The 17,400-nt window shown below is 38.8% G+C and overlaps 2 protein-coding genes and 2 non-coding genes across 5 annotated transcripts; 3 read left to right on the top strand and 1 right to left on the bottom strand.

Annotated features, from left to right (window-relative positions):
* Positions 1-570: 570 nt before the first annotated feature.
* Positions 571-3,504, bottom strand: LOC111247717 (peroxiredoxin-2-like). The gene is made up of 2 exons (XM_022798982.2): positions 3,174-3,504; positions 571-1,772 (listed from the first exon to the last, which is right to left on the bottom strand). The coding sequence occupies exons 1-2, from the start codon at positions 3,285-3,287 to the stop codon at positions 1,197-1,199; spliced, it is 690 nt and encodes a 229-aa protein (XP_022654717.1). The 5' UTR covers positions 3,288-3,504; the 3' UTR covers positions 571-1,196.
* Positions 3,505-5,930: 2,426 nt separating this feature from the next.
* On the top strand, positions 5,931-6,094 carry LOC147756731 (U1 spliceosomal RNA). Its single transcript, XR_015325480.1, has one exon. It is a non-coding gene; the product is annotated as a U1 spliceosomal RNA (small nuclear RNA).
* A 1,493-nt stretch (positions 6,095-7,587) lies between these two features.
* Positions 7,588-7,779, top strand: LOC147756730 (U2 spliceosomal RNA). Its single transcript, XR_015325488.1, has one exon. It is a non-coding gene; the product is annotated as a U2 spliceosomal RNA (small nuclear RNA).
* A 410-nt stretch (positions 7,780-8,189) lies between these two features.
* On the top strand, positions 8,190-14,415 carry Srp72 (signal recognition particle 72). Of its 2 annotated transcripts, none has more exons than XM_022799263.2 (10): positions 8,190-8,485; positions 9,210-9,318; positions 9,688-9,807; positions 10,198-10,415; positions 11,104-11,243; positions 11,476-11,658; positions 11,997-12,143; positions 12,401-12,604; positions 13,110-13,330; positions 13,473-14,415. In XM_022799263.2, exons 1-10 carry the CDS (start codon positions 8,383-8,385, stop codon positions 13,984-13,986), a joined length of 1,959 nt encoding a protein of 652 aa, XP_022654998.1. In that variant the 5' UTR covers positions 8,190-8,382; the 3' UTR covers positions 13,987-14,415. The 2 variants fall into 2 exon arrangements, with proteins under 2 accessions (XP_022654998.1, XP_022654997.1); XM_022799262.2 differs by having other exon boundaries at positions 8,191-8,485; positions 9,622-9,807.
* Positions 14,416-17,400: the final 2,985 nt, after the last annotated feature.

The following is a 17,400-nucleotide window of genomic DNA, read 5'->3' as shown; positions in this document are numbered from 1 at the left end:
GTCTTTTTCAAGGTTATCTCGAATCAAGTGAAGAGCTTTAGGGCGGATTTCCATTGTTACCAAGGGCACCATGTCACTTAAGGGCAAAGGCCCAGATTAATCTAAATATAAGGTGCGCATCAAATCAAATCATATAAGAAGTAAAAAGAGTATTATTTACAAGAAATTTACAGCGTTGTGTCTTCATTTCGCATAATTGCAAGTATTATAAGTTAATCGAATTTAGTGAGTTGTGTAAGTCTAGTAAAAAGACCTGTGCGGTGAATAAAACCTGCTAAAAATAAATAATTTTACCCTTACAAACGAAGATACCAATCGATAATCTTATTTCAATGGGCAAAATGCCATACGGTGTTGTTTAACTAAAACATCGTGACATCGCGTTGACGCATAGTTGGCATGATACTAAGGGCTGAACGCGTAATGCTCGGAAAACACTGAGGTCACCGGTCTAACAAAGTAATATATCTCTTTGAAGTATAGAACACTTCAATTACGCAGGCACTGAACGGCTACATTACTTGCAAGTCTACTGAATTAATTAATTTAGTATAAAAAAGAAAAGCAAAATGACAATCATATAAGAACTAAATCATTTATTTGGTCTTCATATTCGTACCTAACAATCTTTGTAATTTATTACCGCAATTAGTTTATATGAATACATAGTAACATGTTCTTAATAAAATTCAACAGCGTGTGGGTTCAAGCTATACGTTGAGAACAGTATGTCTAATGCGTTATCTAACTTGCCCAGTCATAATAACTCACAGGGAATAGTATCCTTTAGTGGCATCGTGGTCTCATTCAAATAGTTGTTAACCAGTTAGGCTAATACATTTAATTAAATATGGCTTTAGTTGCCCGCTTTTGAGCTCATACTCGTGGCTTGAATTCACAACAAATAACCCAATATAATTATCTCGGATCATTCATAATTGGACTTTTCTGATTATCTGCTTCTGTTCAAAAAGGTGTTTTTGGATAGCCCATTTTAAACCATAGTTTCACGTTCAAGATGATACAGGTAATTCCGTTACGAGAATGGGCATCGTAGGATCAGGTGATTCCAAAAAAAAAAATTGTATCTCACAGGAATTGCACGGCCATTTCCTTTCCTCTAGAAAACCCGTTGATCTCCTACGGGACGAAATCGCGGTTTACTCAATGAAAAATCATTCCAGGTCCACCGTAATCTAATTAACCTTGTTGAAATACTCCTGGCTCTGTTGCGGATCAGGTTTGATCGTAGGGGAATCAGGCTGCCATCCAGCGGGGCATACTTCTCCATGTTTTTCAACAAACTGAAACGCTTTGATGAGACGCAAAGTCTCGTCAACCGACCGTCCGACTGGGAAATCATTGATCGTAATTTGTCGGATGACACCCTTCGGATCAATAATAAACAGACCTCGCAAGGCGATGCCCGCCTCTTCCAAAAGTACCCCATAAGCAGCAGCAATTTTCTTGTTTACATCGGCAACAAGCGGAATGTTTATTCCCCCAAGGCCACCCTGTTTGCGAGGTGTGTTAATCCATGCCAGATGTGAGAAATGCGAGTCGATCGAAATGGCTACAAGTTCGGCACCGATTTGGCGGAATTCATTTGCGCGGTCCGAATACGCAATAATCTCCGTAGGGCAAACGAAGGTAAAATCTAGTGGGTAGAAGAACAGTACTAAGTACTTCCCGCTGTAATCCGATAACTGGACGTCCTTAAACTGCCCGTTTACGACCGCCTTTGCCTTGAAATCCGGTGCGTGTTGTGTCACCTAAATGAATAGAAAAAACACTAGCTAGTTTCATTTTAGGCTCTAACAGAATAATGTCAGCTTCAGCACATATACACATTTCGTTATGGCTATGCTACAGTATATTTAATAATTATATGTTTTTATAATCTCATCATACAAAACATTTAACAATTCATTAGATCAAAAAATTAAAAGATGAAGATTCCAAATCACACTGAAAGTGAAGTATTGATGAAAGAACCAGCAGGTAAAGTCTAAATGAAAAAACATGTTCAGGAAGGAACGAAGACTGCTTCCATGTGAGACGACGCAGCCTCAGATATTCCGTACTTAGTCTTTGGACTTAGTTGGCCAAGCTCGCATACCCTTTTATGTGAGCCCGATTGCCGACAATCCATACATCACTCTTTGCATAAAACATTGTACGTTTTCTAATGTTTTAGACTGTTTAGCCGTTTGTTTGAATATACGTTCCGCTATGAACATATATCGAGTTCATAACTAATACCAGCGGTAAATAAGATTTGGTCAAATCGTTAGAAACATTGTGTTGACGGAGATTCCAACTTAACACTATCAAGCCGCGTTAAGATCAAGCAGTAGGGTACGCTGAGTTAAAACACTTGGACCACGGAATTCCTCAGCTCACAGTAAGATAAAAATATTTGTATTACTCTATCCAGAGAAGATCCCTGTATATAAAAGGTCACATAAATTGAGTTATATATGAATCGCTTTTTGCTAGGTTTGTATAATATATATTATAATCTTATAAATCGATAGCTCTTGAGCAGTAATCACAAGACCGACGCAAATCTTCAGATCTCGACATATGTTGTTCTATAGCCGGATGTGTCAACTGCCAATGAATAGGATCGACCATGACGTCATGGACTAAGACGCGACTGCCCACACTGAGTACACAATTACGTTCCCGTAACAGTTTAGTGAATGACATGTTTTCCTGCTGAACTTGTTCTAGGTTCAAATATGGACGTAGGCACAATTTATGTACTGCTGGGTCGAATTAATAATCTGTATGACTGCATCATGTATGCAGTTATTTATTTAAAAAAATAATTTTTAGATTCTAGGTGCTTACACACTATTTGTCTTTTTCTATCATGCATCGAACACAAAAAACATGGCAGCTTACTGATTTATTCAAATGCAAACCGTTAAGGCAAAATTATTTTACTTTGGCAGCTCACAAATATTCTTTTGTAAATCGGCAAATGCACGCAATACCAGTTATAAAACAAGCATGAATTGGGATTCTACCGTAAAGACTTCTAAGCGATTCTTGTGCGAAAGATTATTCTGTTGATAAGATAGGTGAAGATATTATCTGCCTGCTACAATGTTAAACTTGATGTAGTAGATCTCAATCAAAACAACACTGTATACCTATTTATTTACCTGAACGACGCCCATACGCGATGCAAGAAGCGCGGAGCGTGCGGCACATAACTGAGACGTCTGGCTTGCAATCGCCGTCACACTGCGTAAAGCATATCTCAGAGCAAATGCCATTTTTGCAATTAAATAGATTCTTCTTTCACTGCCAGTGATTGGCGAGGTGACCCACGCGTGAAACTGGCGCTAAGAATGCGCAAGGTTAATCCAAACATGGCAGCTTTGGCGGATATCTTGGACACCCGCTGAATCCCAGTTACACAAATAACCCGTACGCCGGAAGCAGCTCGAATCTATAAAGCATGGAGTATCTGTTTCAGTGAAGACATAATAAAAGTTTTCTGTGCAGAAGGGTATTTGATTTAAATATTTAGTGTAAGCACCACTCATTATTGACGGTCAAATCAACTATTCAACGGAACTGGCGATTTAATTGGTCGGATACAATACAAAGCTCCGTAAATGTGTTGATACAGAAAGCGCTAGAGTTTAAGAAGCTGTAGGCGAAAATTGACTGTTTTAATTCAAACTGAAGATGTCGAATAAATTGTTTGTTTTATACCTGTTTTCAAACGGATTAGAGTTTCAGCTAAAGAAGGGAGCAATAAATTGCGAATCAATCCAATAAGTTTATAGAACAAAAAGTCAATTTCTTCTAGGATTTTGCATCCTGAAGATTAGGTAAAGTAACCCTCGAGTATAATCTGCTGAACAAATCAATGAAACAATTTATACTTCACCTTACTTCAGTTCGTCTTCTTCGCTTTTTGCAAAAGGGAAAAACGTTTTTTTCCTTTTCGCAAAAAGGGAACTCTCTTTAAAAAAAAAAAAGAGATAATTAAATCTCTTTAAGTCATTGCGCTTGAATCTTAATAAGCTTTTCAGCTTGTTTAGTTATATCTCTTACTTTACATTGTTTTTATCTTAACAGTAAACTTGGATCATATTTTAAAAGCAATGTTACATATTTTGGTCCATTCCTGTTTGTCCACCACATTTGTTTACAAGTTCAAAGTATCCCCTCGTAAAGTTTGTCCTCATTCGTTAAGTTCATAGCTAGGTAAAAACAGATCATAGATGACAAACTTTACTTGAAATGAGAATTTTCTTCGGGATTCAGATGTCTTAAGAATAACATATTGCATGATGCATTTTGACTAAGACTCTCTCTGCTTTATTTGCAGAAATTTCAAACTATTGGGTGACGTATCTACACTTGACATTTGTCCCAGGTGACTCAAATGTTGAGTTTTCTTTTGTTGCCTGTTAATTTAATTTTTTCCTGAGCACTGCCTATGAAATTGGTACTACAGGTAACGAAAGGCCTCATTCTGAATAACCCACTAATATCGTCCATATATTCAATCTAAAATGTATGCTTATAACTGTTTCAGTCCTTAAAGTTTTAGGTTGGATTTTATAAGATTCTGCTTCTTTATTCCGACTTTCTGAGAAACCTATTCTATCAACACAATGTTGCAATGGATTTTCTTGCCGCAGTATGGCGTCCTTTCTTGACAGAGCTTTAATATAGACCTTTTCCATGGCCAACTTAAGGCTCCAGCCACTGTTCTAGGTATGGTTGGCTCTTTCTTAAAAATTGGCAGAGCCTGCCTTAAATTATTATCGTGTATTATTGATGACAGCTCTTTCATCGTGCAATGAACTAACTAACTTCCTATCTGCTCCGTGGCCACAGGTTGATCAACCCACAAGCTTGCCTAACTTGTCTTGTACGAATCTATTTATGTCTCTACAGTTCAATCAGGCATAATTATATTTTTCTTTACGACAAAAACCTTTTTGCCGTCCTATTCGGCAATAGCAGAATTACCACACTATTCAGTATGTGAAACGTTCTTGTCGCGCCATTCGGTGATGGTAGCATCCCCGTTAAATCTATGTTCTAGCCTAACATCTACGAAAGTGCTAAGTGTAGAGTTGGGCTAGCACTTCCTTTATTTACTACCAAACTAAAATTCAAATCAATCAAAAAAAGATTTATGACACTTTCTTTGCTTAAAAACAAATTCTGCAGATTTATAATAAAATATACACTAGGCCTATAGAATAGCGATATATTAATTTGACAAACGATGCCATGGACATACGCGCAAGGTCTAATTCCATACTAGCCGTATAATGGAGACTTTTCCTATCTATCACATCAGTTATGGGTCGATTAATTTGTGTCAATTCTACCAAAATTCAGTCGTAATAGCTAGCGCAACAATTACGATAAAACTATGTCAAAAACCTGGGAGAAGCTTTACAAAGTTTGACATAAGTGCAATTATGAGCATTAGCCTTATTCGTTCAGACTTAATTATTAGCAAAGCACCATAAGAAACGTCAATACCTCATCAGAGATAAAGCAAGCTCACAGCAAGTCCTGCTTTGTCCTTTGGGTTCGTGCACCCGAATGCATTCTGCTAAAGCCCGCCCTAACCGATATGTGTATACCAGAGAACGAACAACGACTACAAATAGATCGAAAGCGCGTTGTCTGCTAGAACCGTGACAGAGCTTGTTGCAGAAAAAATAATACTTTTTTTCTCAAGCTTTGTAAAACTGCAATAGTACTTCGAAAATAAGTGGTGTTATAAAACCAAATTTCTTACAATTTCTCCGTTACTCGGTGGATTTTTATTCATACAGTTCCGTTTTACGAATACGAATTTTGCAGAGATCATTGCTCGACACCCAAGCCATGGGTGACGCTGGGTTCCTAACAAAGTCAGTGCTTGTAATCGACAAATCATACTTACCTGGTGCCGGGCCCTCCGTGATCAGGAAGGCGGAGACCCCAGGAGGAGGCCTTTCCATTGCACTTCGGAAGGGCTGAGACCTGCCACTCTCCCAAACTGGGAAAGATGGGGCATGTAATTTTTGGTAGTGGGGGTCTGCGTTCGCGCAACCCCCTCATTATCAAATCCCAAAAATATTTACTGAACACTCAGATACTGTAAAAGTGTAGCGGTTGTTCCACGTGGAAGCTCTGTAAATGTATTTTAGTTAATAACTTATTAAACAATTTATTTCTCATGTCGTTACTGTCTCGAAATTTTCAAACAGCGCGTCGTATTTATAATTGCGTTACACACGTTGCGGCCCGTTACTTAAAACTGTGGGTTTCAGTTGGCCACTTGCGTTAGTCTGGCACTCCACGTCAGGATCAATACTAAACACCTACTTGCGGTTTGTAATGTACTTACGAGTTTCGGTACTTTTCTCAATAAGAATCAGCAATAGCGCGTGCTGCCATTTATTACCCATATGTTCGCATAGTTTCTGGATTTAGAAGCATCCACTTCATTTCCTGTGCTAATTCTTAATCCCAATCAGATTCTCAGAGACATTTATTGCTACTCAAAAACCCGCCTTTTGTGCTAAGGAGCCGATAAATAGCTACATTCCGCCATTTTACCTTATGAACCAGTCTTGCCACTGCATTACACACACACAGACATATACTTTTGCAACACATACACGAATTTTTTAGTTTCTTTTCCAAAATTAATCCATAAGTGATATATAACTAACTATAAGCACGTTTTTTTGTATCTTTGCGCGAAGACAGGATATAACAAATTTTCATCTAGCTGAACTACCTTCTTGTAAAAAGCCAATTAAGGCACGTTAAATAAGAAATACATAAGCAACTAAAACGTATAGAAAAATCACTGTGCATGATTGTTCAATATGTTTCATGAAAAAAAGCACTCACTTTAGATACCGCGGCCGGTTTTTAATTATTCAACACGCAAAAAACCCGAGTCGATTAACGAAACTGACTGTGATTTGTCGACTCATGTTAACTACTAACAAAAAGGCCGTTTATTTCAGAACCTCTAACAATCATGAGTAATCAATACTAAAAATAAAATAGGAGACACGGACCATGCTAAAATTTACTTAACTATTCTTATCGTAATTATCAGTTAGAAAACTGCCCAGTTTTCAGCTTGTTCCTTGCATATTGTGATAATTGCATAATTAGAGCAAGGAATTGAAGTACCCAACAATTTTCCGTTGGTATTATACTAACAATGTGTAGTCCTAATGATACGTACTATGCGTTTCGGGTTTTACATCTAGTATCATCGTTCATCGCCATTCTATCAGACGTCTGCTTCCCAGTACGATACATACTAGCAGGACAAAGATGTTCCATTCGCGAGTAGCTTCGGATCTAATGAAAAGTGCGTTTAAAATGCTAAGCGGCGCCTTTATCTGATTATTTGGGATGATTTCTAGTTACAGACATACAGGACATACGGGGTCTTTGACTGTACCAAACTTTTTAAATTGGTTCTACCGAAGCTAGGGTGACAAAATTGAATGCGTTGGCGACTTTGAGTCCCTGCCAGTGCAAAATTTTCGCTATGACTGGGCACACAAACGAAGTGAGGTCGGTATCGCTTCTCGGCCTTTTGGCTAAGATCAAAGTGTAGTATCTGTTCTTATCAGCTTAATATCTGATACGGGGGACATTGTCCCTCAAGATATTAAACTATTTTTTGGAACAGGGTCGAGTGCTCGGGGCTTGCTCCACCTCGACCGCGGGTTGGCCTGGTATAGCACTACTTCCAGGACCGGCCCATCCTACATACAAACCAAAAATATGATTTAGGTAATAAACCGTTGCACATAGGAAAAGCCGTTACACATATATAAAAAAAGGCTGTCAAAACAAAGAGTTTCCATTGTTTTTACAATTTTCCTTGTAATATGGGAAAGTCGCAATGACACGTCTCAAACGAAGTCAAGCTAGTAAATATGAATGCATTTTTCGCAGAAAAGTGGCATCTGTAACCATTTTGTGTCAGCTACTCTTAAAGTGAATTAATTGCCTTTACTAGCGAGCTGCCCTAACTCTAGCTGTTTCGGCATTTATAACTGTGCAGACTTCTGTCATTATTTCTTTTCATCCCTTTCATTATTAAAAACTGTTATTTTGAACTGCCCGCTCACAACTGCGTCTACAGCGCCCCCTATCAACACTGACCATTTACTTTGTTCAGCCCTTAAGTCGATTGCCTGCTGTGTCTTCCGTATTCACTGTCGAGGTGCTGCCAGCGTGGTTGTTGATATTGTGTTCTTGTAGTAACGGTGCCGTGTTGTTGTTCCATTCAGTAACGATTATGCGCCACTACGAGGCATAATAAATAAACTATTGGTAGAGAAAACCTTTTTTTCTAACATAGCGGGAATGGCATCTCCAAAATGTAACCCTCTGACGCCTCTCTTCCAAGAGCTGCACAGGCATATTCAGAATAGTGAACTTGAGAAAGCTCAGAAAATTGCCAACAAGAGTAAGTGCATGCCATTTGTCAACTGCCAGTTCGATAGTTTTTATTTGCAAGCATATGCCGTCTACAGGACGATCATGAAGGAAGCATACGATACAAAACGGATTATTGTGAGGGTGATTATATCATGGGTAGATTATATCATAGTACTGAGGTTGACGTTTGGGCCCAATTCTAAACCTAACTAAGGAAAAGTATTATTATTATTTTATAATGAGCAGGGCCGAAAGCGGAATGCATGTTATAAATGTAATCTTGATCCGAAGTTGGTAAACATACAGTTCTATCTAATGAGACGAAAAGCTAACTACCTTTAATTCATGAGTCAGCACTTCCGTTATGATAGAATTAGTCGGATTGAACTTGGCTTTCGTTCGTGAACAGACGAGAATGTAAAATAGACCATTATCTCTGTGATAGTTATTGCACACCATGCTGTTTTTGCAAACACCTGTTTGATATCGGGCTTTAGCACTACATAAAGACATACATCTATAAGTTCCATTGTGGAGAGCGTTATCCGCGTGAATTATCTTTAAATCTGTTGATATTTTACAATGATACAAGTTGGCTAAGCCGTTGGTCCAAAAAAATCGGGATCGATACTTCAAGCCCCGCCAGAGACATGTATTACACAATGGGTAGGACTGAATTAAAAAAAAACAGTACCCTATTTTGCAGTGATATTGATTTTACCCGTTACATTTACCACATGGTTTTCATTCAGTACTCACCCATCCAAATGGAGGATACACTAACCAGAAAGCGATTCAATGTAAACTCGTCTGCCTGATACAACTCTCGAAATTCCAGGAAGCCTTCGATTTCATTCTGAGGTGAGTAGATCAAATGTTAGACCAAATCACATTCTGGTCGTCACAACTATCGAATTCTGTGGGAACAATAACATCATAGGGATGGTACGAGTGATGCGATACATGCGATTAGAATACGATAAAAAAGTGTTCCTGGAGGCATTGGCCGAAGAAGAACATCATATATATTATAAGTAGAATCTGGAGTAACTCCTCTGTATTCGCTGTATCTAAGACAGCCTAAAGTAAATTTATTTAAACTTACTTAATATAAACTTAAATAAAGTCAATATAAGTACCTCATTTTCATGGCACGCGTTTCAGAAATGAGGAAAACCTCACTATTGACGTTTCTTTTGAACGAGCATATTGCCTCTATCGGTTGAATAGGACGGAAGAGGCTTTAGCTGCTTTGGGTCCCGCAGCTGAAGATGACTTTCGGGCCAAGGAACTCCGCGGGCAAATTCTTTACCGCTTGGAAAAATACCGCGACAGCTACAACTTATACAGGTGTAATAATCTAAATAACTGTTTGCGACTAAATAATAATCTAACCTACTTGCTCATTAAAAGCATTGAAAGATCCACTGTTCGCTTAAACGAAACATATTTTTGAAGAGACGTGACAAAAGAGCCTACCCACTCGTTAGCAGCAAAGCAAAGGTTTCCCATAGAGTAATCGTAAAATATGGTGTTCTGTTCTTTTCTACTATTATCTGACTTCTGAATTTGGCTTTACTCAATTATATTTGTCTAACCACAAGCATATTCCATAGTTCCGCTAAAAGTTTTATTTGACTGAATGATAAGTAGCAAGGTTTCTTTTTCCAACGGAATATTGGTTACCTACTACCTAAAGTGGTATTTCGGCTGCTAACATATTTGTTTTTTTGTCTGTAGAGATCTCGTGAAGAATTCAGGTGATGACTATGACGAAGAGCGGCAAACGAATCTGGCCGCTTGTGTAGCTGCGCTCACGTTCGAAGAAGGCGTTAGACCGGATAAAGGTGATACAATTCTTAATGAAGAAACATACGAACTGATGTACAATAAGGCAACGACGCTTACTGCTCAAGGAGAATACCAGAAAGCGTTGATGCTGCTAAAAAAATCTGAAGGTATGAGGTTAATCGAAGAAAACATAGTGTCATTGGCATGACGTAGAAGTTTAGAGACGCCCTATTGCAAAATAAGCGATCGATATAACATGCACCGAAGCTGCGAAAAGACTGCAGCAATGTTTTTTGTGACAGTTGTTTCTAGCTAGATGGCTTTAGCGCCAGATATCTCAGATCATATAAGTCATGTCAGGTTGGTGTTCGTGTTACCTTAACGCTGAGATTCAAAGACACTTGAGAGCCGTAACAAAACTGTTAAAATGCCTTCGTTCAGACCTACGGTTTACAAATTCTAACAAACAGTAATTCACTGGAAAAAATCTATCGGAACTAGTGAACAAAAAGTTTAGTGTCTTTCACCCGGACAATATCTAGACCACATACATCTTGAGGTACCCGGCAAAAATTGAGAGAACTTGGATAAGAAATTTTAAAGCATGCGTCGTAAAGCGCGGATCGTACACAGTCGAACTACGATCTGTTCCGGTCTCTGCAAGACTTTAGTTTAGTTAAAACGGGATGCACTTGCTGCAATTTTTTACCCAGAAACAATAGATTAAAAAAACAATCGTTCAGTAATATTATTGTAAAACTTACAATTTAGCTTAACACTCTCAATACTTTTTCGATATATAGGTATATATACTCTAGAGATATTATTACACGTCGTCATTGTATGTCTTTACAGATATGTGTCGTGAAACCTTGACTGAAGAAGGATCCAATGAGGAGGAAATTAATGACGAAGTATCAATCGTTTTGGCACAGATTGGATATGTGAATCAGAAGATGGGAATTCCCGAAGCTGCATCCAAATATTACAATCAGGTGAAAATTCAGCTTTGTTATGAATATTTTTTGTGTATTTAATGTTGCGATATCCTCTAGACCAGAACTGAAATAACTTCTAACCATTCCCCCTGACAAAAGGAAAAAATTCTCGCATACTAAAAAAATATTTCTAAAAATTGCAAACTGGTTAGGTATCTGTCTTAGTATGAAGAGCTCGAAAAAACTATATAACAATTCCAACCTGCTTTTGTTTATATTGTTCCTGTAGGTGTTGCGTAACAAGCCGTCTGATGTGGCCGTTGTTGCCGTTGCCTCGAACAATATTATCTCGCTTAATAGGGAGCAAAATATATTCGATTCGAAAAAGAAGGTCAAAGCATGTATTGCCGAAAGAGTTGACGCAAAGCTAACGTCGCGTCAGAAGAAGAGCATCGCCCTCAATAATGTGCTGGTATGTTGACCCACTAATACGCACATGTATCTGATGTGTGCTTGTAGAAAGCCACGCGTTTTACACAGGTTCGTCGAAACTGTGTGTACGCTATATTAATGGAGATAATAAACAATACCTCTTAATTTATACTAACGCATGATCCAATGATGTTCAATAATGTGTGGATTTCATTACGCAACCAATGTTATCAATATGTAACAATTTTTGGACAAAATTATAAAGTATTGAGCTGATATATGTGATCGAGCTGCATTTTAAGGTAACTAAAATAGACGGTAATAATAATACATGCATGAAGTTGATTCAGTGAATTTAATAATGATAATATTTTGCAGTTAAACTATTATGGGCATTCATCATCTGAGCTGTGTTGGCGTCTTATGCGTCAGCTGGAAGCGCTCTCTGAACCGGATCAACCTGGCATAGTTCTGCTTAAGGCTGCATTGTTCGTTAGGGATCGGCAAAATGCTAAGGCGTGTCAGGTAGAGACTGAAACCATTATTTCATCATTTATACATATATATATTTCCTGAACAAACAAATATGGTCTCGAAGTGTTTGCTTTCTCCTGCATTTCATTAGCTCACTCGCAGGTTGTTTCAATACTATTGCCAATGTGCAAATCGTTTCTAATTTACAAACATTCTTATTGCTTTATTTGTTTTTTTTTTTTCGTTAAGACACCTAATTAGTCGAAAACTATTACTACATTTTTGTCCTCCGTTCATATATTTGGTAGGTTCTATCGGAGTTCGGTACCGCCCACCCCTCGCAGAGTCTTGCTACGAGCTTGGCCTGTGCACAGATCTATTTTTCAAACAAACAACTGGACAAGGCAATGCAAGTGTTGGAGAGCCTAGGCGATGCTAGTTACACTGCTGGAATACTTGGGGTTCTTATTTCTCTCTGCAGGAGCCTCAACAACGATGAACAGGCAGCTCAGGTGAAGCTCAGTATGACCAAATATATTTTGCTGTAAGCACCGCGATTCATCCCAGTCGAGAAACTAATATATGATTGCACGTGTGTTTGCTTACGTTGACACTTGAAATGAGCTAAAGCATCAAAGGAAGTATCATTAACATTTAATAATGTATAAATTCAATTACGCGACAAGGGCTACCAATATGTAACGATTTTTGAACGAAAATACAAAGCGTTAAGCATATACGTGGTCAAACTGCGTTTTAGTGTAACATTTTTAATAGGAGTTGAGGTACGTTACTTTCACTGATATTTAATGACGAAGTTCTTTACAAAAGTTGTATGTGATTTTCCATTATGGTACAACACAAGGAAAGTAATTTCCTTATTGTTATTTATTAAAGTATGTTTTTATAATGGTTAATTATAAGCAATAGACTTAAAAGTAATTTTTTATTATGTACAACAAAGCCGAAATTAAATTGAATTTCGATTTGTCCTGTTTCGCTGTTGATTATTATCAGATCTTCAAGAGGGCCATAGCGTTCCATAAAAAAAGAAATCCTTCATCGGAACTGCTTCAGTCACTGATCCGTAAATCGGCGCAGTACTTCCTTCGTCTTGGAAAACAACAAGAAGCCGCTGCTCTTCTTCAAGAACAACGAAAAGTAGATCCTCACAATGCGAAACTTTTAGCGCAGCTCGTAGCTGCGTACGCCACTTTCGATCCTGCAAAAGCTCGAGAGTGAGTAATATTATTCAAGGACTAAAAGATATAATTAGCAGAATATTTAAGCCGTGATATAGAAGCTAATATAGAGAATTTCCGTACATATAAGCTGGCGATACTGCTAAATGATAAAATTATCGTTTTCTCGAAATTCCAGAGTCGCCAAAGACCTTCCAGCCGTGGACGAAATTGTGACTCAGGTAGATGTCGCTTCCCTAGAGGCGACTAATTGGGTGATGGGAACACGTCACGTAAAGCGTGTCGTCGGCTCGCCTTCCGCGCGATCGCCGCCTGACAACCAGACCGCAACGGGAACAGCTGCCATACCGGGTGCTGGTGACCGAAGGAAGGTCCCTGCTAAAAAGAAGAAAAAAACCAAACTGCCAAAGAATTACGATCCGAATATCGTTCCTGATCCCGAACGCTGGCTACCAAGATGGGAACGTTCAACCTTTAAGAAGCGCGGCCGAAGGGCGAGGGAAGCAGCGATTGGAAAGGGATCTCAAGGCGCTGTCGGTAACGTAGCCGAGTTGGATGCAAGCAATAGGCCCACTGCTGCTGTTCAGCAGTCAGCGCAGCCATCGCCTGGGGTCGGGCCAAGACAACAGCGGCCTAAGGCGCAGCAGAAGAAAAAAAAGATCGGTGGAAAGAAAGGCAAAGGCGGTTGGTAAACACAGACCGAAATAGGCCGACAGACTGATGAATATTGCTATTGCGATGAAATCATAAGTGATGATCAGCTTCTTATCTGTATTATGATGTTGGACTACAAACAAAAGGCGTTTTTTTCCCATAAACTGCTCGACCAACTTTCGCTATACTGTGTTGTTCGTATAGAGATAGAGTAGTGATCAGCTCTATTATGATGATCATTACTGTTCAATGGCGGATTGTTAAATAAATTCCTCTGATCAGCCGGTGACCTATTTAGATGCAGCAGCCTACCAATAAGACACTGGGTTTTGGTGGGTTCTATGTGGTGTTTAACTTTGTTTGTCCAACACATCTCTTCAACACGGTGTCTCAAGTAAGAACAGAACAGATGTACGCCTAATTAAATAAATATAAAAAGTCTTTATACACTACTTTTTGCACAAATATGTGGGTATGTTTGATTTTTTGTAGGTACTTTACTAAAGTGCCACCATACGGAAAGCGGATTTTTTGTTTTATCATTTTTAAGTTTCTATATGACTCTAAGTCAGAAATTCAACATATATAGTTTTTGGCTTTCGCCGTTTTTCTACCACATATTACCCAGCAATCACCTCTATGTATTCACCTTTATTCTGATTTAGTTTTACTTGTTTATCCTTGGTACAAGCTCCTATTATCTATCTAGCCATAATGTAAGGAGGAAACGAGAGACGGTCTTGCCGTGGACGATAGCACAACAAGAAGGAGAGTGCGTATTAGTACGTTTTCTGTACTAGTGAATGAAATGTATCCTTATCATCCAAAAGTCACTGAATCGGATCCATTGCACGAGCGTCGCTTTCGTAACTGCTTCCGTAGGCGACCATCGAGTTATGGTGGTTGAACTGCGAACGCCAACAACAATGCCTGCCCATTCAGGAAGCATCCAGTAACATCGCTAAAACAAGGTATTGAGCGGACACTACTGACTCGCTAATGGGTACCTCATAGAGATTCGTCTTAACGAGATTACCTGTGTCGTTTAAAGAGACAGCCGAACTTAACAAGGAAATCGGGATAGCCTGCTTTTACGGGTTATATTGCAGTTGACATGTGTGCTGTTAATACTCGGCTTGCATAGATACATAGTATGTGAATAAGGATATCTAGTTGTGAGTACCCACAGACAACATGCTGGCTTCTGCTCCAACCTCGCTTCCAATGAGGTTTCTTTCCAACTTTTGTGGTTGTCCGGTATTCGAATTAGCTATGAAATCTACGAATGCGCGATGAGTGTGACGAGTGGAACCGCCAACAGTAATAGCTATGCGACTTGTGTCTGGCAAGTCCAGTATGCTCTCTTTGTACGTATGTATACACAGAGTGCATCCGTTGTCTACGGCGGGTTGCTCGATGTTACAGAGATGAGTCAAACTGTACACCTTACGAGAAGCAGTAGCTTGTTTTACCAGGGTAAAATTATAAATTAAAACGATAATCGAAAAGATTAACTTACTATTTAGTCATGTTCTGCTACGCTACTATATAAATATCATCGTACTTAACCACTCTACATTTGAGCTTTCTTATTCTATGGTGTACCGACCGAAACCATATTCCGTTTGACAACGCGACCTACTTTTTGTCGGTCTGTGTACAGACTGTTTGGATTTTTTTAGATTTTAGAAACGATTCCATGAGGTCCAAAGATAACCATTGAGGTTCAACTCGCTAAGTAAATACTAGATACCGAGAAAGGGTTGAATGGATAATGAATATGTTAGAATCATGGAGAAATACGTCTTAAGCTGACCTGCAAAGATCTAGTGGACGTTTTGATAATATCGGGCAGATTTTTGAGTCAAAGGGTCTTCATGCTTAAGCATGTCGGTAAACTGTTCACCCGTAATTATTCTTAAGTTATATTACGACATATTACTAGCGCTATATACAGCCAAAACGACGTGCGCGGTTTAGTGGGCAATGGAGTTAGAGAATCAAACAATCCACCTAAATAATTCAACAGGAGGTCGTTGCTCTTCAATCGTGAGAGCGCGTCGCGTGTAGACGATTAGGATAGTGATGACGTGGAATAGGGAGGACTTTGTCAAAGTTTCATTTTCTAAGTTTTACAGGCTCGTACATGCGTATACTCGCGATACCAATACTGACACTTTCAGGCGGTATACGAGAGTATGCCACAGTCTGGGCATTGCTTTCGACAGCGAATTACAGGAAATTACGCATCACCGCGGATAAAAAATGTTCGTCAATTAGTCTGTTTGTTAAGCAGATATGGGAGCAACGAGATCCTTAGCGACGTATTTATCTTTTCAGCTGTGGCACATTTTTTAGTTCCGGCTTCAAGGTATTTCAATTATTAGTATACTAATAAATATTGTAGCGAGTAAAAAGAATACGAACCGTATTGTGCGATTTTACTGAATAGTACTATGTCGATCCCTATTTATGCTTACAGTATAAGTAAGATGTATAATGCGTTCATAATATTACTATTGTATTTGTTGTTTTTTGTACTACCTGTCAATATTTAGTCCGAACGTCTTTCACGCTTGTGTTTGTCATCACCTAGGCGGAAAACACATGTCATTCGATTCTGAAGAATAACTTCCATCAGGTGTACATATATATCTATATACATGTATGTTAGGCTATTACAAGTGAATCCAGCGGACTTCGGCATTGAATAACTTTTAAGCTACGCGTAGCCAGCAGATGAAATTCGGCTGGTAAATATTCCAATCTTCAAGAGGTTTGTGAGCGAAAACAGATTTAACTTACTAAAGAAGAAATTAGTTGAGAAGTAAAAACGTCTTTCACTCTTGAAAACCAACGCTCATTGGTTGAGTGTTTGTTTTTTGGCCACAGCACTGCGAAAATTAATTGAAACTGGGAAAGTCTATAGGCAAGTATTCCTTAAGCAAAAGCACCCTACGTGAAAGATGCAGGCATTTCAAGAACGAAGATTAGAGGGTCGAAGATTAGACCAGCGGGAAGGTAATCCGATGTCGCTGTTTGAAGTATTAATCTAATTTGATGAAAATTATTTTTAAAAGATAATTATAATCCAAATGCTGAAAAAGCGAAAACTGACTAAAAACAGATCCTCATGAATCGATTCCAACCAGTTGGGAAGTGTGTAGTGTATTCTACGTACAATTTGCAGAACTATAGTCAATAAAAAAACCCGCACACGGGTGCCATAGACGAGGCACGGTTTTCACCATTACCTCCAGCCGCAGCGAAACCAAGAGAGCAAACGGCGTTGCTTTGGTGAGAAATGGAGTTTGGTGACGATGTCTACTGGGTATCGGAACATACGGTGTTAGTAATACTTTCAGCTGACATGGAAGACATCTGGTACTATGAGGTACCTGCCGAACGTGAAATAATGCATACAGCTTGTTATCTCTAGTTCCTCAAGGGAT

Source organism: Varroa destructor, unplaced genomic scaffold, assembly GCF_002443255.2.
Source record: "Varroa destructor unplaced genomic scaffold, Vdes_3.0 BEIS01000003.1, whole genome shotgun sequence".
Lineage (NCBI taxonomy): Eukaryota > Metazoa > Arthropoda > Arachnida > Mesostigmata > Varroidae > Varroa > Varroa destructor.
The sequence above is the reverse complement of the archived record's forward strand: the minus strand, read 5'-3'. Positions and strand labels throughout refer to the sequence as shown.